The sequence below is a fragment of the Oculina patagonica genome, chromosome 2 (genome assembly GCF_052425735.1).
Source record: "Oculina patagonica isolate OP01 chromosome 2, crgOcupat, whole genome shotgun sequence".
NCBI classification, from domain to species: Eukaryota; Metazoa; Cnidaria; class Anthozoa; order Scleractinia; family Oculinidae; genus Oculina; species Oculina patagonica.
Genome location: NC_135759.1, coordinates 17284791 through 17306488, shown reverse-complemented (window position 1 = coordinate 17306488; position 21698 = coordinate 17284791). Strand labels below are relative to the sequence as shown.

At 39.7% G+C, this 21698-nt stretch overlaps 3 protein-coding genes across 4 annotated transcripts in view; 2 read left to right on the top strand and 1 right to left on the bottom strand.

Moving 5' to 3' along the window:
* Positions 1-9003, top strand: part of LOC144643288 (dedicator of cytokinesis protein 1-like) — a 64770-nt gene extending 55767 nt beyond the window's left edge. The window contains exons 51-60 of one of the 2 annotated variants that reach the window (XR_013568889.1): positions 7-91; positions 932-1018; positions 2113-2289; positions 3779-3862; positions 4528-4653; positions 5185-5339; positions 6343-6484; positions 7081-7287; positions 8105-8259; positions 8625-9003. Coding sequence is in view for 1 of the 2 variants with exons in the window: in XM_078502488.1 (XP_078358614.1) it covers positions 7-91; positions 932-1018; positions 2113-2289; positions 3779-3862; positions 4528-4653; positions 5185-5339; positions 6343-6484; positions 7081-7287; positions 8105-8182 (1141 nt within the window). In the remaining variant the exon portion in view is untranslated. Of the gene's footprint in view, positions 1-6; positions 92-931; positions 1019-2112; positions 2290-3778; positions 3863-4527; positions 4654-5184; positions 5340-6342; positions 6485-7080; positions 7288-8104 lie in introns of both variants that reach the window. The other variant, XM_078502488.1, reaches the window with a different exon arrangement.
* Positions 9004-10835: 1832 nt separating this feature from the next.
* Positions 10836-12728, top strand: LOC144643253 (uncharacterized). The gene has a single exon (XM_078502453.1). It carries the CDS (start codon positions 11084-11086, stop codon positions 11996-11998), a length of 915 nt encoding a protein of 304 aa, XP_078358579.1. The 5' UTR covers positions 10836-11083; the 3' UTR covers positions 11999-12728.
* Positions 12729-17606: 4878 nt separating this feature from the next.
* On the bottom strand, positions 17607-20572 carry LOC144643251 (H/ACA ribonucleoprotein complex subunit 2-like protein). Its single transcript, XM_078502452.1, has 4 exons — positions 20372-20572; positions 18765-18834; positions 18510-18615; positions 17607-17938 (listed from the first exon to the last, which is right to left on the bottom strand). Exons 1-4 carry the CDS (start codon positions 20553-20555, stop codon positions 17813-17815), a joined length of 486 nt encoding a protein of 161 aa, XP_078358578.1. The 5' UTR covers positions 20556-20572; the 3' UTR covers positions 17607-17812.
* Positions 20573-21698: the final 1126 nt, after the last annotated feature.

Here is a 21698-nt window from a genome sequence, read left to right as displayed (position 1 = left end):
TTGTAGGTTTTACGAGGTGAACAACGTGAACCGCTTCCAGTTTTCCAGGGGAGTACACAAAGGACAGAAAGACAAGGACAATGAATTCTCGGTGAGCTAGGATTTTTGTTCGTACAGTCGAACCCCTATTAAAGGGACTATGTCATGGGGATCTCGCAGATTTTTGGTCTAAACTGTTCTGAAATTGACAAAGTGAATATATAAAAGAAATATATGTGAACTGCGGATAAATGATGAAATGAATGAAATTATCCTCGCAGTGTGTAAGCAATTGCATTTTTTAGCCTGGAAAAAAAATCAAGGCTACAACGAGATTTGAACCCATGACCTCCTTGATACGATGGGAGCAGGTCAATTGTGGGTCCTAATGTCCTGCATGTGGAGTAGATAACAAAGTGAATATATTAAAGACATATATGTGAACTGCAGATAAATGATGAAATGAATGAAAGGATCCTCGCAGTATGTAAGCAATTCAAGCAATTGCATTTTTTTTCAGGCTTAAATGATGACACACGATGGTCGTTTTCATTGAAAGCACACACAGTATAAACATGCGAATCCAAACCAACAACCTCAGCTAAAAATGTTGCCACGATTGCCAAAATTATTCCTTTTTCCCCTCCCACCTCCCCGTCCGTCTCAATGTTAAGCTCCCCTACATATTACACGTACACTCAATCCTTGCCTACGAACGGTTCAACATTGAAAGGGGGAGGGGGACCTTTAAAAATGTTTGCATGTGACATTGATAAAGTTTCCGCATTTCTATCGTCTTTGGGTAAGCGCTCCAACAACTTTTGTCTACGGATGTAGTTGAAACAGGTCGAATCCACGAGAATAAAGGAGCTGATCACAACCAAATTCTCCCAACTAATGCTATAAGAAACTTATGGGGACTAGTGTGTTGTATTTTGACATTTTATTGCAGACGCTCTGGCTGGAAAGAACAACGATATACACCAAGTTCACATTTCCTGGTATTTTGTGCTGGTTCGAGACGACCCACACCGAAACGGTTTGTTTTGCTCTTCCCATATTATTCTCTTGTCGTGAACAGTTGCCTTTGAGTACTAGCTTCCATCTTTAGCTATACCTTAAGGTTACTAAAGTTTCTGGCTACAAATTTCAGCGATTTTTTCTTAGCATGTTAAAACTATTTAATTTAGCGAGATTCCAAACATTTTAAAATAGTGATAGTGTGTAAACCAGTTTTTAGGCGAGGACGAGTCTCGCCAAGGGGCGCGGGAAGGAAAGGCACGAGCGGCAAACTTTGAGGACCGGAAGCAGCAGCAGGAAAAACAAAAAAAAACTCTAAAACCCGAGAAAATGAGGACTCTTAAAGCAATAAAGCGGACAGGCAAAGAATACACTCGAGATTGAAGCCCTTTTTATGGGAAACTTGCAAATAACTGGAACTATTTACCTCTTCCCTCCTTTTACACTTATGTCTCACCTTCGGGGCCCAAGGACAATTTTCTTCGTCCCCCTTCTCTGCGGGTGGTCACAGTGCTCCTCGCGAATCACATTTATATGAATCATTTCGGCGTCAACTTGACTCAAATAAAATTTTGCTGTCAGTGTAATCCATTTCAAACCACATGATGCTGCCAGAGAACTTTTTTTTTTTTTAAAAAAACAAGTAAAGAAAACTAATCTACAAGAGCATTTGTTGGGAAGTGATTCTCAAGTGACAATATCTGAAAGGGAAACAAAAAAAAACAAAGGTCTATTCTCAGTTCTTTTCTGGAATTTTTAAATACTGACTTGCTTAACTGGAACGTCCTCGCCTTAGTATGCATTGCATACCGGTTATTAATAAACGCGCATATAGCAAAGATGGAAATAAAAGTTCAGTAAAAGAACAAACTCACTTGAAATTGAACGAGCATTTGCATTGTTAGAAAGAAAAAAGTTACGTTTGGGGTAGGGAAGAGGGAACTTAAATTTAACAGGTATTAAATTTGACGAAATCAAATTTTAGCGAGCACTTAATTTAGCGTTTTTCGCCCAACTCGCTAAAATCGCTAAAATTAGTAGCTGCTAACAATAGTAACCTAAAGGTAAAGCTAATCATGTATATTATCTGTTGTTTTATTCGTGTATTTTCAGGAGCTACTCAGTCCTGTACAGAATGCCTTGGAGACCATGGAGTCTGCCAATAAACAGCTGCGAGCTCTGATCGGGCGGCACAAGGTGGACCCCAACCTGAACATCAATCCTTTGAGTATGAAACTTGGAGGAATTGTTGATGCTGCCGTCATGGGAGGAGTCGCTAATTATGAAAAGGTAAGAAATATTTTACGGTTGGTCCACCCACAACTGCTCACCTTTGGGGAGGTTTCCCTTTAAGAAACAATGCGGGACTTTAATGTTGGGACAGTTAACACAATTCTGGGTCAAATGACTGAGAGACCCCCCCCCCCCCCCCCTTCTTCCCCTCAAGCAATGTTGAGAATTGACCATCTCACACACCAATATCAAGGCAAATTGTCAAAATTGCTTGGGGGAAGGGGGGTTAAGAAATGATCAAGAACAGTGCCAACCCCATTTTTTTACGTACAAAAACGTTATTTGGTATACAGTAATAAAGATATAACCTTAACAAGTGTTCCAACTACTTTTGACCTCCATTGAAGGGTGGCATTTCAGTAATTTGTAAAATCGTGTGCCTAAAATTTGAACGGCGAAGGTTCAGTGATATTTGCGTCGCACATAATCGCTCGCAATATGTTAAGTTAAGGGCGTACGTTGAAGATGTTGGGCGCAATGTTTCAGCAAGGCCTGGACCCATATTGAGACACCGCATACAATTGCCAAGTTGCGGCGTGTGCCCATCCTTTGAAACAGTTGTGCGTAAAAACTGCAAGCAGCAATTCCGATGTAGAATGATAAAGAAGAATCCGAGGTGGACCAACTCTGTTATTTGATTGTGGGTAATGTTGCACTACATGCGCGGCCTTCTGCAATGTTGTTTGCGACAATTACTGAAATTCACGCACGGCGCGGCTGATTTCCCTTTCGTAAACTGTAACCAAGCTTTTCAAAATGGACGATGCCATATCTGCTCTTGTTTAGTCCTGGACTAGGTCGAAACTGTGCTCTGATTATTAAAATTAGGCCTAGGTAAGGAGATTATTAGACCTAAGTTAGGGATAGGGATAGAGTCACCAATTACAGTGGTGACATTTGGAAAAATTTTCGGTGGTTTGGCGGGTCAAGGTGGTGGTGTCGTGGTGAAAGAGGGATGTTAGAGGAGCAATGTCACTCTGATGTTTTAAGTCATTTTCCAGATTACTTTCAAATTGAAGGAAACCTCGAAATAATGGTTTTCTGAAGTAGAAAAACAACAAAGGGGTAATAAAACGCGAAAATAACCAAGGATGGTTTTGACTGAACGACAAAATTGAAAAACTTTGCCAATTTTTTCAAGATTTGTTGTTCGTAACGTAGTTCCTTGAGCATGTCAGAGGTCTTGGTTTCGATCCTGGGTGGTCACATGCATTTTTCTTTTAGTAGAAGAAAATTTCGATAAAAGTGAAAAGTGTCGCTAAAATGGTACGACCGTTTACGAAAGAGAAACGTGGCAGGGCGCGTCCTTTTATTGTTGTTGACGAGTGCAATACTTTTCTGTTGCAGTCCAAGTTGCTATGAATTATCGAAAGTCAACATAAAGCAACAACTATGACATTAAAGTTTTTGCAGAGATATATTGAGAAAGATGCAGTATTGGGTCTTGTGTTTCCTTTGACCAAATTTACTGTCTTTCCTATTACAGGCATTTCTCACTCCTGAATATGTCAGACAGAATCCTGACAACGAACCGTACGTGGAGAAACTCAAAGATTTGATTGTTGATCAGGTGAGATTTGGAGACACAATGTGACAGCTAACTACCAGTGTAAACTGTTGAGTAAAACTACTGTACTTCCCCTCCCCCGATGTAAACCTATATGAGACAATACCCTCGGTGAGGTTACGTGTGCAGGACGGGGAGGGGGCGGGGCGTTTGAGGCTATCTGCTCGCCTGTTCGAGGTCGTGAGTAGATGCCTCACTGCATTCGGTCTGAACGCACGACCTCACGACTTCCCACGGATAATATAATTGTATTTTTTATTGCATGCTAGCTGTAACCGTTTTGACCAACTTGCGCTTTTTAATACTCTTATCCTGTCGCGTCATTTTCATGTTGCAGTGTTCCAGTGACTACTGTGCAAACTAAAGCCAAAGTAACTACAGAGGCATTTCCTGCCAACGTAATAAGTGCAATAAGCCAATCAGAACTCAAAACATTATGCAGAGTCAGTAAAAAGCGCGGGAAAAAAAGTGGCGTTATGTTGTTAGTCTCAAAGTGATACCTGATTGGCTGAAAAGATGTCTTCGTTCTGATTGGTTAGTTGGTTAGAGCACGGTGCACGAGTTTCTTGATTTAGTAACGAGCTTTAGCGAACAAAAAACTAGTGTAAACTCAAAGTTGCTTTCGAAAATCATATCTGACGCAATGCATTTAATTACTTGACAAATAGGTGGACATTTTAGAGGAAGGAATGGCTCTTCACGGAAATCGTGTCTCTGCTGCTCTGAAACCTTTCCACGAAAACCTCGAGAAGCGCTTCAAGGAGATGAAGACCAAGACTGCGCCTTTCAGGAAGGTGAGTACGCCGACAATTCTTTTGATTGTTATCGTCCAATCAGAAAACAGCAGATTCAACGTTATAAGGGTACGCCCTGTTGCTTAGCACCAAATATTACAACAAAACCTAACACTTTGGTTTGATTGACATAATCATTACAAACAGTGACATACCAGCTCCTAGCTGGCGTAACAGCTCAGTTGGTAGAGCACTGCACCGGCATCGTGGAGGTCATGGAATCTAATCTCATTCAAGCCTCAGCGACCATTTTCAGGCTTTCTTTTTTCAATTCAATCAACACATTGACTGCTTACATTAACGCTGATACTGGCAGAGATTCCTATGCTTTGTTCTAAGATTAGCTAAAAACGGCCTAAAACGTTGAAAAACCAATCATCAAAAATCAGATTCCAAAAATATTCCAAACATTTAGAAACCTCCATTTTTGCGAAAACGTAAATGCCTGTATACCGGTGTGGAAAGAAACTTACGATCGGTAAAGCCAATTAAGCTTTGCACTAAAATGTTGACTTTGATATTTCTGAGCAGGCTCGCATCTCTTTGGCTAATCCTCGGACTCCAGACGGTTCTCCCTTCCAAACCAGATCGATGACGACTGTCCGAAGATCTGGTCCAGACAAGCCTACATTGTCCTCGCGGGACAGCCTGGATCAGATGCACCAGTCTTACAGCGGATGGACCGAGTAAGTGTTGGTGGACTGGATCGAACTTGTCTCGGCCGTTCCAGCTTTAATATGTCACACAACGCTTACCTTTGCAGGGAAACTTGACAGCTTGATGTGACGACATATAGAACTGATGAGAGGCTGAGGGGACAAGATCCATTAGATCGTTTTGTGTGACGTCACTGCAGACATATTGCAGTTCCCAAACAATCAATTTTTTCTCGCTAGGGAAATAAATTTAGATATTTATGGCACACTAACTGATGTTTGGAGGAACCAATACGGCCTCCGCAAATAGTCTCCGTACAAATTTGGTAGTGCAATATTTTGGCTATTTAACGTGCTTTTTGCCAGCATTATATATTTGTTCACTGCATTAAAGATGATTTCCAGTCCGTACTCGCAGACTCGGGGTTGTTTCGTTTTTGTTTTGATTCGTTGACGTTCACTTCGGTGAGCTCTGCGTGTCCGCCATCGTTCGTTTCGTTCAGGTTCCGATGAGCTAAACGTCGGTGATGCGTCAGGTCTCTCTCGATAGTTCGGGTGGCGTTGAGAACAGGTAAGTTTGTCGCGGAGTAGTGCTTGTACATCCCTTCGGTGGGCTCACATAACATTGCAGCCGAGTTGCGCAGTCGGACTGGAATTCATCTTTAATGTTCTTTTTTAGTTTACTCGTGGTCTGTTCATCTCTCTGTCTCTTTTTCCCTCCCCCTCTCGCTCCAGAAAGGAGAATGGAGACCCGAACCGTTTGTCTGATTGGTTTAGGAAAACGGCCGTTACCAACCCCTGGTGGCTTTTTTCTGCGTGGAATCTTCAGCTGTTATCATTGTGGTGTAGAAAGATTTCTGTGTACTTTTCGCCACATTTTGTAATTATTTTTTAGATGAAATTTTTTCATGTACAGTTCTTTGATATGTGTGTGATAACCTTTGATTTTATGAACTGCATGGTTAGAAGGTAGCTGTTGCACTGGAGTGCTATTACTCATCATTATAACTACTACTTTTCCTTAATTTTCTAGCTCTATGGTTTCTAAGACTGGTGAAAAGAGTCCCCCTCCACTTCCAATGAAGTCCATGACCATGTCTGGACCTGCTGCAGGGCGTGGCCGCACACCTCGAAGGAGAACAACTGAAGTGCCGATGTCACACCTGGAAGAAGAGGTAATTAAGTATATTTTTAATTTGTCTTTTCTTGTAGACTACTGCATAGAAGTGATGTTTTGTGCCCTGACAAATGAAAGCTATTGCACAGTTTTTTTTTTTATGTGGTACTTGCTGTTTATAATGCTATGCGACAAGGTGGTTTTAATGTATGAGTCTGTAGATGGAACCCTTATGTGTGACTATTCAAATGAAAGCAGTACTTTCATGCAGTAATTATTGTTTATAATGCTGTGCAATGTGGTTTTAACTTTTGATTCTGCAAATGAAGCCCTTATGTGTGACCAGCAAATGAAAGCTAATGAGCAGTTCTTGCATGTGGCACTTATTGTTTATTATGCTGTACAAGGTGGTTGCAACTTACAAGTCTGCGAATGGAACCCTTATGTGTGACCATTTAAGTGAAAGCTATTGAGCAGAACTTTCATGTGGCACAATTTATTGTTTATACGTGCTGTTTGCAAAATGCATTTGTTTTTTATTTATTTATTAATTTTAACTGAACTTCGACACTTGTGAGCGAGGACCAAGAAGAGAGGGTTGTCCCGTCTTTGATCGCGATGTTACTATACTAACAACCATTTCTTTTTTGCCAGTTTGCCACCGTGGTCAGTCCTTCCTCGGAAATCGCCCCTGCCAAGCCGCCTCGACCAGCACCGCAGACACACCACCCTCAACTACCACAGGCTCACCATCCTCCGGAACTGCCACAAAAAGGGAGCGCGAAAAAGAAGTCTGGTGACGTAAATCAGCGGTCTAGCACTGACTCTAGTGGATCAGATGGCACTGAGCAGGTGGAACAGGTAATGACTGACAGCTGTCAATTTACTAATTGAACCTTTCCGCCAGAGAGATCTGTTTGGTGGAATGTGTATTCTAATCGATTATTTGTGAAAGACGGTCTAACGTTTGTTAATGTATTCTTTGTTTTTTTGTTTATTTTAATAAGCCATTTCCGAATACCTCAATTGAGTCCTGGTTCACAACCTTTTATATAGAATTTAAATAAAACTAACTTCCTTATTATATGCTTAATGAATGGTCCCGAGGGAAATAGTTAATTTTGTTTCCCGAGAAGCCGAGGGACACATTGAGATTCGAGGAAAACAAAATAAAATTAACGGGTTTCCCGAGGGACCAGTAATAAGTGATTTGTTATACAGCACAACGAAGACTTAGAAAAACGGCGGTCGTCGGTCAACATTTGCGGACAACAGTGCACTGTTACTCTCTGACGTCATAAATTTTGCAATGTTGCCCGCTCGAAGACTTGGCGGGAAACAGTTTTTAACAAGAAAGGTTGTTTTACCAGGACTCGTTTTGAAACAGAGGATACCTATGCACAAATGTGCACTTACTTTGCGTTATTCAGCAATTATAGATACACTTAGTAAGGTGCTGACAAACAACTCTACCTTTTTACGTATGCTTTCTTCAACGACCAAATGCAATTTAACGAACACCACTTATAGTAAGTGGTTTGAACCCAGGAGTATCAGTGGGTCGTATAGTGTGATCGTCCGGGTGAGAGTACAACACTAACAACACTTAGTAAGGCCCGTTGTTCAAGAGTCTCCTTTGATCTCTAGTGATTCCATTTCTCCTGCGTTTTCTTTCTAGTCTCCAGCTCTTCCTCCGCGCGCGTCCATGATGGTAAAGCCTAAAGAGTCGCCTCCAGTTCCCCCCAAGAATCGATGAACATGAACGCCCAATGTCTACGACTCGGATGTGAACACTGAAAACTACATCAGCTTTTTAAGTGCATCTCTGTTTTACTTTTAATTATCAAATTTGGTTATTCTTGTAAGTCGTCATTGACAAATAATCACATTTGCAGATTATATTATAATTATCATTATCTGTTATGTTAGTTCTTATGCTAAGTCTTAACTAAACATTCAACTGACATATTTCTACAAGAATACGAACGGTAATTTTTTAAAAGATGTTACGGTAGATAACGTTACAATTTAAAATTTAAATCGGTGTGTCACAAACATACAAATAGTGACGCACACGGTATGTTTCCAGATATTATTATATAGTCATGGTGTTTTGTCCAATTATTACTCCGCATTTTTTTAAATTACAGTTAAAACCTGTATTTTAAAAGCGGATACCTTCGGGCATGAGCAAGTACCCGATCAATACAGGTCGAAGGAAAATTTACTTTAAGTGTACTCTAGTCTTTTGGTTTACTATAATAATAGGTTAAAAAATAGCGCCGTTAGAGAGAGAGTTTGTTTTTAATTTGATGTTAAATCAGACACCTTGGCATTTTTTGCGCTTGTGACTTGTGAGGGTACATTTTTCTTATACAAAAATGACAAATGTACTTAGGCGGGTAATGGTGCACGTTGGAAATAATATTTTTCTAAGTATCTTTTTTATGGCAAAAATATGAAATCCTTTTTAAAAATAAATCAGCAATTAGAGAATTAAAGTTTCTTCAATGCATAGTTTTTTTAACAGTAGTATATGTAAAAAGAAGAAATAATAAAAATATTTTTGTATTGTGATTTCGCAAATCAGTTAACAAAGTAAAACAAACTAGTTATCAATCGCAGGGCACATCACCTTTATGTGACCCGAGTTGTATTTGTACGCAGGGCTTGGTACTTGACTTCTGCTGTCTCGTTTTCGAATCTTTCTCAGTATTATTAATATTACCTGTATTGAACCATCAGCTGCGCAAGCTACTTTACGTGTCACCACAAAATTAATCAAGGCAGGCAGCGAGGTTAAAGGACACTGTCACCAGTCTCACTTCAAAACCTCAAGAGCCTAAAGACATATGGAAACTACGAATGTCATGCAAGTTGTACTGGAGCGACAAACAAGTGATATTATTATTATTATGCCATTGGGAACTTCAACTCTCAACTTGTAAAAGTCAGGCTGATTTTTTCAAGTTTTGTCCGTGTAGACTGTAAAAACACCCCAAAAGTTATTATGGCTCCCTTCTTCCTTCAACAAAAATTTACTTTATAACTCCATCTTGATGTACTAGGATGCATTTTATTGAGAACTCCCAGACGCCGCGATCCGTTTGGTCAGCGTCGGCTTTCGCGGCAAGCTACCAGCTGGCTAGTGACAGGGAAAAAGAATACTAATAATTTTGGCAAAAGCCAAATTTACAGCGACGTTGCCCGAGTGATGTAAAACCAATTTTGGTGAAGCTACGCTGACAGTAATGTTCCGTTGAGAGCGTTGACGTCAACCTGCGTCAATGATTACTCGAGTTGTCAATAACTCCAGGGGGACAACAACTATACCGTCACAAATGGTTAAATTAAAATAAGTTTATCGATGACATTATGTATTAGTTATTGAGGAAAAAGTCGCACTGAAGTCTTCCTTATGACATTATCGACAATTTGTTTCACATATGAACAGATCGGTTTAGAACCTTTTATAACAAAATGCCTGCTACCGATCGTTATACTGGTACCAGTATAGGGAAATTATACTAAGAACTCGTTAACTACTTTCCTTGTCTGTGGGGGGTCCTGTGGCCGCAGTTTTGATTACCGTATTTTCTCGATTAAACGCCGGGTACCGAATAAACGCCGGGCCTGCAAGGTGGAGTAAAAATAGGCCCCTCGGGTATTTGTTTGAGGTATAGAAAGCTGTAGGTATCTTACATTTTTGTCAAATATAACGAATAAAAACCGTTTCTTCAAGAAAACCGGGCTCAAATAAACTGCAGGACTCAAATAAACGTCGGGTCCACCAGGCTAAGTTTGAAATAAAAGCCGGGGGCATTTAATCGAGAAAATACGGTATACCGATGAAACCACTAATGGTGCTAAAAGATACCAAGAACATGACATCAACTATATTAAATCTCCTTCAAAATTGCACCAAAAACAATAGCGACAATTTGTTGTAGGAACTTTCGAGAACTTGCTGAAACTTGCAAGATCAGCAATGAATCGCCTACATAGGCCTTTGAACTATTCGTCAACTAGTCAACATTACAACAAATAAACCGACTTGTCAAATGAGCAGATTTTTAGTGGAGAGTTTATTTCTTGACGAAAACAAATCGAAAAATAACTCTAATCTGCATAATCAATTAAAGTTTAGAAAAAATTTTAGCGTAAAAGTGGCAGCTGTATACAATTGTGTTAGCTCTGAAGTTAATTACGCTGCTTCTTTGAACTCGCTATTTAAATTCCGTCCAACATTTCACGCAGAATATGTTGTCTAACACGGCTAAACAATAAATTTAATTGCCGATTGTCGTGCACCGCTCAGCCTAAAACTGCTTTTGTTTATGTTTCTTTACACTTTGATTGACTGCTTTTAGAATTGGCGCCCTGTCACGGGCACCTGGTACATAAAACCCTCAGCCAATCAGCGGGCGAGTTTTTGTCATAGTGTTTTTTTCGCGCAATCGTGCGAGTCCTTTAGAAATTTGCATATGATATTGTTGAAGCAAATAAAAGTTTAAGGAGCTTGACGCTGCGACGCCCAGTATTAGAAATGTGTTCACACTTCACTGCACGTGTCCGTTAGTTTATTTTTTTTTCTTGCAAAGCGGAAATCTGAAATACGTATACGTAGTTGCCCGCTCAGCGAAGCGTTAGAAATACCATGTCGTGCAACATGAATCGTTGTGCTGTCGTTTTCCTTACGATCGCTGCGTTTCTTGTCTTCGCTGGGGCAGCTGTGTTCTTCTACTTCGGCCAATACGCAGAAGAGAGCATTTTGGACTTCTACATCTACAATCGCACGCTACAGATCTTTGAAAAGTACCCCGTGGAAATAACCCCTGCCGAATGGACATTTTGGACATGGACGGCCGTCTTCGGATGGCAGTTGCTGTGGCTGTTCTACGCCCTCATTTTGATGTGTCGACGGCACGGCCCTAAGGTCCTGACACCTTTCTTCTTCGTCTTTAACTTGCTAGCGTTTGGTTTCACGCTAGCTTGGGTGATGATGTGGGGCGAAGATCTCATCAACATTGCACTTGGATTTATCGCCGGTACTGTCGCTGCTCTGTGCGTGGCTCTGGCGATCGTGTACTATCGATTTAACAGCCTGCGTTTTGGAATGAAAAAATTCCCAACTGGCGACCAGATAGCGATGGAGGTCCTTGTAACTAACGGTCTCGGTCTGTACGCGTCCTGGGCGCTTTTCAACGCCTTCCAAGAAACCGCAATTGTGCTGAAATACACAGCAGAAGTAGAAGACGAAATCGCCTGCACCATAGTTCTCGCAGGACTCGCCTCTACGATTCTCTTTTGGTTCTGTTTAGACAATTTTGTATTTTGGAAGTTTACTCTGTTCACCGTTACGCCCTATGCGCCGATGATTGTTGGCTTCACCGGGACTTTCATGGAGTTCTGGGATAAAGAAAAGAGAAATTCGATCTTTAATGCTGCTCTACTAGGCGGCACTTCGCTGATGCTACTGCTGAAAATCGTGCACATTATCTGGAGAAGCCGAAGAGATAGCAAGAAAAGCCGGCGACATGTTCTTGTCGAGGAGGAGAAATTTGAACTTTAAAACATTTAAAATGCTGTTTTGCGTGCAGGTGGTGCGATGCAGTCGTTCAAGAGAGCTCGCCTATTGTGCGAAAATACGAAGAGAAAGAAAGGAAAACTGACTTCAAACACAAAACGGACAGTGTGAAGACTATTTACGGAGTGTGACACAACTTTGTTCCATTCGCCTGCCGCAGGGTTAAAAGAATGAAGCATTTTTTCTAGACGTTTTTAATTGTTAATTTGACGACAAAATCCCTAGGGGCGGTATATAAAATGCTCTGCATTTTAAGGTTCACTTTTTATGCAAAGTAAACAAATTGTCGAGGAGTTGATACATGCAAAACGAATCGACTGAACTGCCGTTATATTAACCCGTCGATTTTTTTGAGGGTTACGTGTGATATTGGCCCGCTAGGTTTCCATTTAAAAGGCTCTTTAAAAAGAACGCGTCTCGCTTCTTTGGCGAAGTTTTTGCGTCTAAGTTACGCCAGAATGCGCTTATGTAAATATTATAAAATGTAATACAGAATGTCAATACCAGCTATCAAAAGACCTGTACGTCTCTTGCAAACCCACACATTAGATTAAAATTTATTGCGTATGAATGACGTTAAATGATTGTAAGTAAAGTGAAAGACTCGTGGTTCAGCTTGTCCATGCACTGAATTTAGTGCTAACAAATGAATGTTATGAATTTAACCCGAGCAAATGTTTGAAGAATGGCGTCATTAAAAAACAACCGCAAAAACTGTCTGTCTCTCTGTTGAGTATTTAATTGCCAGCCCTGTCCGCATTTAACACACATTTACCCGTAACGACTGCGGTATGGAAACGAAGTCGATGCGTTTACGAGTATTCCTGAAATCTTTCGGCAGCGGTTGAAGGGTGTAGCGAGAAAAACCTCCCCTACAGTACATTAAAATTTATTTCGTTAGTAAAAAACCACTAAATTATCTGCGCAGTTTTATATCTTCTTCATCGATTCCTCTGGAACAACATGGATGACATCCTATCTTTGTGTCAATGCGGTGCACCTGCTCGGAAAATCGAGTCGGAAAATCAGACGCCGGCTTCGCTCGCCACGCGCGCGTTAAATATAAAGGTTTCTCGCGTGTCGTGGCTGACGCGCTGTTTTTAATGCCAGCCATATTGCACTTCTATTTTCTAAAGCGAGCTGACGAAATGCGCAGTATGTGCGAGATGGAAATTTCTTGTTAGGCGCCATTAACACATTATCTACAGATTATTTTTAAAGAGATTGTCAAAAAGACTGACGGAAGAGTCAGCTGACATCTTGTCGACAGTAATGGTTTTGCGTGCCGAGTTGTTTGTAAACTAAACGGAAATTTCACAGCGAGAAAAACGCAATTTCCCTTCCCTAACGACGCGAGTTAAAAAAAATATCGTCGCCATCTCGCATACTGATTGCCATCAAATGCATGGTTAATCTTGCAAATCAGGAGCCAAATTAAACGAACAAACGATTGAGATATCTTTTAAATGTTGTGGTCGTTAATCCATTACTGCAATCATGTAATGAATTTGTTTCTTCAGTAGGCTAAGTAAAAAGCACTGCGGGAAATAAAAGAGTTTTAAATTTAGAGCATATAAAATATGTAAATTAGGCAAGAATAGGAATTATAATATATACGTGCTAAAAGGAATTTTGGCGTTTAACGAAAAATACGTAAAAGAAAGATTATTTCCTGTTGAGATACAAAGATCTGACGATTTGCACGCAAAAGTCGTGGGCTGATAAGTAGGTCAGATATGTCAGATATATACCTGCCCGTGCGTTTAAGGGGCGCTGTCAACATCAAGCACGATTTATTCGAGAGGCTCAAAAAACATCGAGTTAATGAGAAACATCACACTAATTGTTTTGTTTTCTAGAACAATTCTCGACAAATGAAAGGAACTCATTATTTAGAGAATAAGTCTGGTTAACGGCTGTGAGGTTAAAAATGGAATTACAAATTGAACAAACTTTTTACGGATTCCTTTGAAATTTTACAAAAATATTATTAAAACGTAGAATTTATTATTCTGATGTCTATCATTCAGTTATGGCTCGTTTATATTTCATTTTGTAACTTCCAAAAATTAAGGGAACATTTTCTGCAGTTATATTACAAGGTTTTTATCGATTTGCAGTTTACACCTCGTAATAGTAGCTAATAGTCGGCTTCTTTAACCTTTTTACACCTTTAATACCAAAGTTAAAAATTTGAAATTAATTATTTAGTGCTGTGAAACATATTTCACTACATGAAAGTACTGCTCTGACTGTTTAATGGCTTGTGCAGCTGATAGACAGTAGCACCACATGAAAGAACTGCTCAATGTTAGCTTTCATTTGAATGGTCGTAAATCGAGTTTTATACATGGGTTTAAAACCTAGAATAATAATAGCATAATAAACAGTACTACATGAAAGTACTGCTCGACTGTTTAATGGCTTGTGCAGCTGATAGTGGCACCACATGAGAACTGCTCAATGATGCTTTCATTTGAATGGTCGTAAATCGAGTTTTTCATGGGTTTAAAACCTAGAATAATAATAGCATAATAAACAGTACTACATGAAAGTACTGCTCAATAGCTTCTACTTGATTGGTCGCACACTAGCTAGGGTGAACTCGTTTTATCCAAGGACTTGAAAGCATTGCTTCGCAGTTGGGTTTATCACCAACCCAAAAGGACAACGTTTATGCTGAACACCAATGATTTTTTTTCACCAATTTACATGTCCTTCGCTTGCTCTGCCAAAAATTATGGCAAAACAATTTCCGAGATACTACTTCTTGGTTTGTTCCTAGAATGCCCCTAAGAAGCCAGTTTTGGCCTTAGCCCATTTCGTGCGAGTTTCAAGCTTTCAGGAAGTTATGTTAATTCGCATCTCTTTGCCGGGCAATTTCTGGGTGCACATTTGCTACTCATTTTCGCACAGTCGGCGCAAACCCAGGGGCGGATCCAGGATTTTTCAAAGGGGGGTGACTGTTTACCAATATTTTTTTCGGGAGGGGGGGTTGGGCTTTTAGGCAATTTTTTGAAAGTGGGAGTGCAAATGAGTTTGGATGTGAGGCCCATATTTAATGGAGCCGAAGGCTCCATCCGCCTATCAGGGTCTGGGGGCATGCCCCCTCAGAAAATTTTGAAAAGTTGAAGCCTCTTAGACGTGATTTCCGCGATTCTGAGCAGCGTTATACAGCTGTCAATTAAGTTATGAAACCACTGTTTTTCCTTGATAATTTGGCAAAATATTCTTTCTTCAACCTACCTTGAGTTATATTTCAGAGAAAAAGTCTAGTTCTTATGAAATGAACAGTGATTGAAATTTAAAGTTGACAGGCCACGAACTTACAGGAAAAAACAGATATGCGTTTTTTGCTCACCCACGTGCGTGAAAATTTTTAGCCCTTGGCAAAGTGGCCTGGGGACAACTTTGGCGACTTTGCTTGTTTGTAAAATCGCTTCAATGCGAAAAAACGGTACGAACACTCGCTAAAAAAGATGTAAATGGAGAAGAAAATCATTCCAGCAAGGCTAAAACAACTCTCGAAAGTTAAGAGGAATCTAATTTTTTCAACTTATACACACATGTTTTGTTACATTAAGCCAGAAGTTCGTAAAACAGGCTGTCGAAAATCTCCTATTTTGGAAAAAATGACATTTTTTAACTTTGAACGGCCGCCTGACTATGAGAGGTGAATGTACATTGTCCTTATTTTCTATTTTATTATGCTTTTTTTTCTCATTTTTCTGGTGGATCAAGGGGGGTGGCTAGCCACCCAATCCACCCCTGAAACCTTTATTATCATGTAGATGCGAGTGACTGGATAATAGACCACTGATAACTCCATACGAAATTACATCCGGGACCTAGTGGCGTATTTTCCATATCCTTACTTGTACTAGTGAGGATGAGGATATCGATGATCTCGTTTCGCGCCAATTGCACGGCCGCCAAACTTTGCCGACTGTTATAAATGTTAAGTACGCTGAAGCCGACTTAAAATCGTTCACTAAGGAGCAGAAAAATAAAAAAAATACAGAAAACTTTACACGACTCAAAACAATTTGGATCAATTTAGGTTTCTGGGAAACTGCTCACCTCCCCTCCCCAAACCTAACATTTTGCCCAAAGCGATAAGTAAGGGTTAATGTTAGGTTTGGGGGAGGGGTAGGTGAGCAGTTTCCCAGAAACCTTAATTGATCCAACAATTTAAGAAGTTTTTTTTGCAAAGTGGGGTTGGGGGAAAACTCTCATATAAAAGACGCGGGATACTCTTCGGAAAATTTGAATTAAACTCCTAAAGTAGACAAATCTGGGCTTGGACAAGCTTTTTGTACCCCCAAAAGATATTAGTTTTCATGACTGATCAGTCTAGCCCACCAACACTGTATGGCAGTGTTTTAAATATTTGACGTTCTATCCTGAACACCCTAAGAGAGACCAAACTCGCACCCCAAAGTGAGATTCATCCCCGTCGCTTTCGCATGGGAGTTCCCACTCTGTGGTTAGGTAAAGGGTTCAAAAAGGGCAAGGGTGATATCTGGTTCCAGTGTCAATGTAAACAGAACGGGAACTTGGCTGGCAAATACTGTTCCTTCATCTAATCGAAAAAAAGAATCGAGCCAGCACAGCAAAAATCAGAGTTTAGAGATGGAGTTGAACCCCTGGAAATACTAAAGCAGAATTCAACCAAACTTATGGTAGTGTACTTTTACAACTTCACAAATAAGTGCAAAGACAAACTGTCAAAAGAAAGGATGAACTTGTTTATTTACTATAAAACACAGCTCTACACCGTACAGAAGTTTACATGCATATAGGAAAGCATTAGTTGGGTTGGTGAGCACAAAAACTGTACATATTGTCAATTTTCATCACAATATATAAATAAAAAGCCATTTGGATATCTGGATTGATAAGCAGAGACAATTTCTTTTGTCAAGCAAGAAAAATACAAGACAAATTAGAATTACGTTCCTTTCTTTAGCACACTAAAATGAAGTAATATAAAACAACTCAATGTTATAGTCAATTACACCAGTTACGTGTTGCAAAATGTATGTAATGAGTTGTTGTCCCTGAGTGATAGCCTGCGAGCATTCTCACTGGTTCCCCACCAGCTTGCTTCACTTCGCCAATTCATCTGTGTGGCCAACCCGCTAGCGTGTGTAACCCACAGGTGAGTCTGCCTGCAGGCTACCTAACCTGAGTGACTTCATTTTTAACATGCACGCATACAATGTAAGCTTTTAGGTGAGGATGTTTTCAGAAGTGCAGTATTCATTACAATGGCATGCAAATGCAACTACCTTATTTGAGTGGCATATTATGGAAGGGCAACATCACTAAACGGTAACCCGAAGGATACTGGGAAATACAATGTACATGTCATTGTAGGAAATGACTTCTGTACCAGCGATTTGGTTAACAAGGGACAAAATGTTTTCATAGTCATATACATGCGAGGTCTTGTTATGGTGAAAGAGGTTAACTTTGAATTTCAGACTGTATGGTGTCACTGCATGTTTTTTGTCATTACTTTTTGGTCCCTGTCAAAAATTGCCTGCCACAAACTCTATCAAGTTCTTTTTCAAGTATTGTAGATGTTTGTTTTGTTTAAATAAAAAAAAAAGTTATTTTGTCAGGTCAAGTTTTACCCTGGCATGGACTACATTTAATTAGCGGATTCTTGCATTCAGATAATGTAAAACATAATTTTTTTCTGAACAATCTTGCATCATGGGCTTTTCATGTGCAAATACACCATAGAGTGTACCTTATGATTCACAACAGCTTATACAAAAGAGATGATATGAACTACAAAGGAAGAGGCAGACTCTTCACTTCTGAGAGACACTCTGTGTAGTTCTCCTGGAAATCTTCATGAGACTTCACCAACACTATACTTGTGGGTCGTTTGGTTTGACTTGCAGCTCCTAGGTCCTGGAATAACACAAATTCAATGATGTTACCACCAACGTACAAAAGTTTAAATCATATATCATGAGAGTCTGTAATAGCAGGGTGTGAGAGAAAAAATGCTGTTGACATTAATTTTGTTTAATAATATAGACTGTGACAAGATTATCAACAGTAGTGAAACTACTACATGTACAAAATCATTGGGTATGGAGGATGACAATGGATGAGGGTTATTTGTTCTGAACTGTGTTTTGACAAGTAGCAATTTTCCATAATCATGTTACAGTGTATATGAGAAGTTTATGATGTCCGCTTTATTGAGACTCAAAATAATAAAATAGTTACTTTGGTACCACGAAAGTGTCCGCAATGCTGTAATAGCAAGAGACCGTAATAGCGAGAGTTATTTCCAGTCAAACTATAACTTTTGCAGGGATTATGTCCGTAATAGTTAATGCCTGCAATAAAAGGTGTCCGCAAGGTGAGAGTTGACTCATGTTGACTGTAGATGGAACAGGTGATGATAAAGAACAGCTGATGATGAAGAGTTTCCAAGATTGCAGTACATAATACGAAAAGTAACATAACTTACAAATCTGGAAGGCACATAAGCATAAGGCACTTTGTTGTCTTCACACGCCACAGGAATGTGAGATATGACATCAATCGGGGAGATATCACCAGCAATAACCACAAACCTAAGGGAAGTGACATACAGTGTATCTTAATTATAGTTCAAAAGTTTTGGTTTAGTTTTTTGTTACCAGTAAGGCCAAGCTGGATTCTTTATAATAGCCAATATTTTATGATGAAAAAAAAAACTGTGACTGGCAATTCAGGTTCTTACCCTTTTTCTCCTTTCCTCAAGGCTTTCGATACCTCTTTGACTCCTCTTCTCAAGCTCTTGGATTTAGAAGCTGTAATAAGATCAAACCACAATAATTATTATTGTTGATATTTTTTTAGCAATCCAAATTATTATAAGTTACATGTAATCATAATTTTGTCTGCACTCAGTACCTGAAAAATAGCTTGTAACTACAGAGTTTAAATAAAGTGCTGCATTGCATTGTATAATTTGTATCTCAAATTGTACATCATCCACCTTTGATTCCCTTAAAACAGGTTTACATGTAATCTCTCTGAAATTATGTAGAACTGATTAAAAAAAAAGTTTACCACAGAGTTTCACGCATGACTTTACATGCACATTGACCAGCGAAATACTGTAATATTATAATAGTAAATTTGTGTACAATGAATAACAAGGTGTGCTGTTTATTAACAGCTTTAACAGAAGCAGATCTGGGTGTACTGTGCTCGCGCTTTGTTGCTCTCCCTACTCAGTGTCAGCAACATGTCTCCTGACGTTACTTATCGAGCCAAATCGAACTCAATTGAACTTAACTGAACCCAAGCAGGCGATTGGGTCCGATTGAGTTCGGTAATCGAACACAATCGAACTCTCACAAAAAAAAAAATGAGAAAAAAAAAAAAAAAAAAAGTTTTTTCAACCGGGCTCAATTGAGTTCGATTGAGTTTGATTAGTTCGATTGACTAGGTTCAACTGCTTGGATTTAAGGCTGGGTGGTGATTGAAAAACAACAGTCGACTTTCACACTTGTATTCATCCATTATTCATTATTTTTTTTATTTATTCCTAGCTGCCACTAACTGATGCACCTATCAATGTTGCCCGAGGGGTGGGGGCTTCTTTCCCCCCCCCTGGTCCCCCGGTGGTCGTCCTTCCCTTCTTGTTCCCCCTCCCTGGGCCTCACCCTCCCTCCCTGCCTCCTCACTCTCCCTCCCCCCCTCCCCCCCCCCCCTCGGGCTACATGATGGTGCATGACTATTCAAATATCTGAAATTTAGATTTTTCGATTGTGTTCATTTGAGTTCGCTTAGGTTAGACTAGTTAAGAAATCAAACGCAAACAAAATCTCCACACAAAAGTTTTGGTTCAACTGTGTTCGACTATCGAACTTATCGAACTCAATCGTTCGATTAAGTTCGACTGATTTCGATTGAGTTCGATTACCGAACAGTTTATTCATTAGCAAAAAACGTCTGGATGTCTGTAGAGGATCCAGAAACATTCTTCTTAATATCTCCGAGAAATAATGCATTGCTCTAAGGCCTGTAAAGGGACATTTTAAATGCCACTCAACATTCAACTTGTTGCTTGACTCCTTTCAACAATATGATACGCATGTTTGTAGATTAACAGTCGCGACATTTGTTGCTCAATCAAACCTTGACTATTAAACAGTGTCACTAGACTCACTAGCAACATATATTCAACTTTCAAAGCCTCAGAAATTAATAATCGTCCATTCTAGCAGCTCCCATTCTCAACGACTAAATGCAACCTTGATGGCGAAGAGAGCGGTACTTAAATTCAAAAGAATTTGGTAACTTCGCGATCGGATCAAAGCAAGAAAAGACCACGCTTACCTTTCTTCACTGTTTTGTACAATCGTTTAGTGAGTTTTCTCCCAGCAAGCGGCTTGGCAATTGCACAAACCCTTTTAACAAGTTCCTCGTAATCTACGGTAGGCTCCTCGTTTATTGTATCGTCCTTATTCCCGTCTCCTTCGCCATTTTCGGCGTCTTTCTTTTTGTCCTTCGACCTCGCCATGTTGTTTTCCCAGTGCACGTGGGAACGAGCAAAGGTCTGGGGCGAGCTCAATGGGTCCTTTTTCAAAGTAGTCCGCTGACCGATCACTCTCGTGAGCCTTTCTTGTTTCTTGTGCGTTTGCTGCTTTTAATACTTGTGTGTTTTTTGCCTGTACTCTTTGCTAACTCTCCTTTCTTATTTAAATTTACATTTCTGTATTTCATTTGGGAGCTATACCGTTCTTTTTACCATAATTTAACAGACAAATGTAACCAATGTGCGGAGAACTGAAAAATATGCAAATTTGATCATGTGAGGTCTTTTGCCACATTAATTTTTTTCTTGAGTGAAGGGGAAAGAATTCTACACAGGCTATTGGATTAGAACTGTATGTTTTACAGAAAAACAAACAAAACAAATCCATTGGGCTTATGGCAGAGCTGGAGAAGAATTTTGAGTGTGATTTTTTTATTATTATTATTTATGTCCTTGGGGAAACCAGGTAGGGTGTAGTTTGCAAACTATCAAACCAGTTGATTTTTAATTTATTTTCTTTCAGTTTATGGCAATTAATACAAGACCAAGAATGAAGTCAAGGAAGATTCGATTTAGAGGTATATTGATCAAATTTATTAGATTTTTATTATTATAATTTTTTAGGAAGAAAAATGTTGTCAAAATGACCATTGCATTTTTCTTCTGGATGGAAATGTGAGTAGTCCAGATGAGAAAATCTGGGCTGCTCATCTATCTAATAAGGTTGTAAAATTCAGGTTATCAGGATCATGAATGGAGCTGGGGGGGGGGGGAGGGGACTCTCATATAAAAGGTACATTAGGTCTGGGGAGAGGGGACACTTTGAATATTTTTTTTGGAGGGGGTGTGTTGCTGGGACTGCTGGGACTGAAAATCCTTGCTATATCCCAAACTGAGAACTGTGTCACCATTTGCATTTTTAATGGAAAACCATCTGTCAACAACGTTGCCTCAATGATTTTATTTATGTTAAGGAAAGCCTCCTTCTCTTCTGAGTTTCTATTCCTGTTCTGAACTTCATTTGTTATACCACTGATCAGTTTCCCAGCAAATGATACCCTATTCAGACCAAAACTCTCTGATTTCTATACCCTATCCTAGACTAAAATGCTTGAAAACCATATGTTT

Coding starts and splice junctions, on each gene's coding strand:
- LOC144643253 (XM_078502453.1), top strand. CDS start 11,084: ATGTCGTGCAACATGAATCGTTGTGCTGTCGTTTTCCTTACGATCGCT.
- LOC144643251 (XM_078502452.1), bottom strand. CDS start 20,555: ATGGCGAGGTCGAAGGACAAAAAGAAAGACGCCGAAAATGGCGAAGGA. Junction 18,835..20,371: donor GTACAAAACAGTGAAGAAAG/GTAAGCGTGGTC, acceptor ATCTTATTACAG/CTTCTAAATCCAAGAGCTTG. Junction 18,616..18,764: donor TTGAGGAAAGGAGAAAAAGG/GTAAGAACCTGA, acceptor CACTTCCCTTAG/GTTTGTGGTTATTGCTGGTG.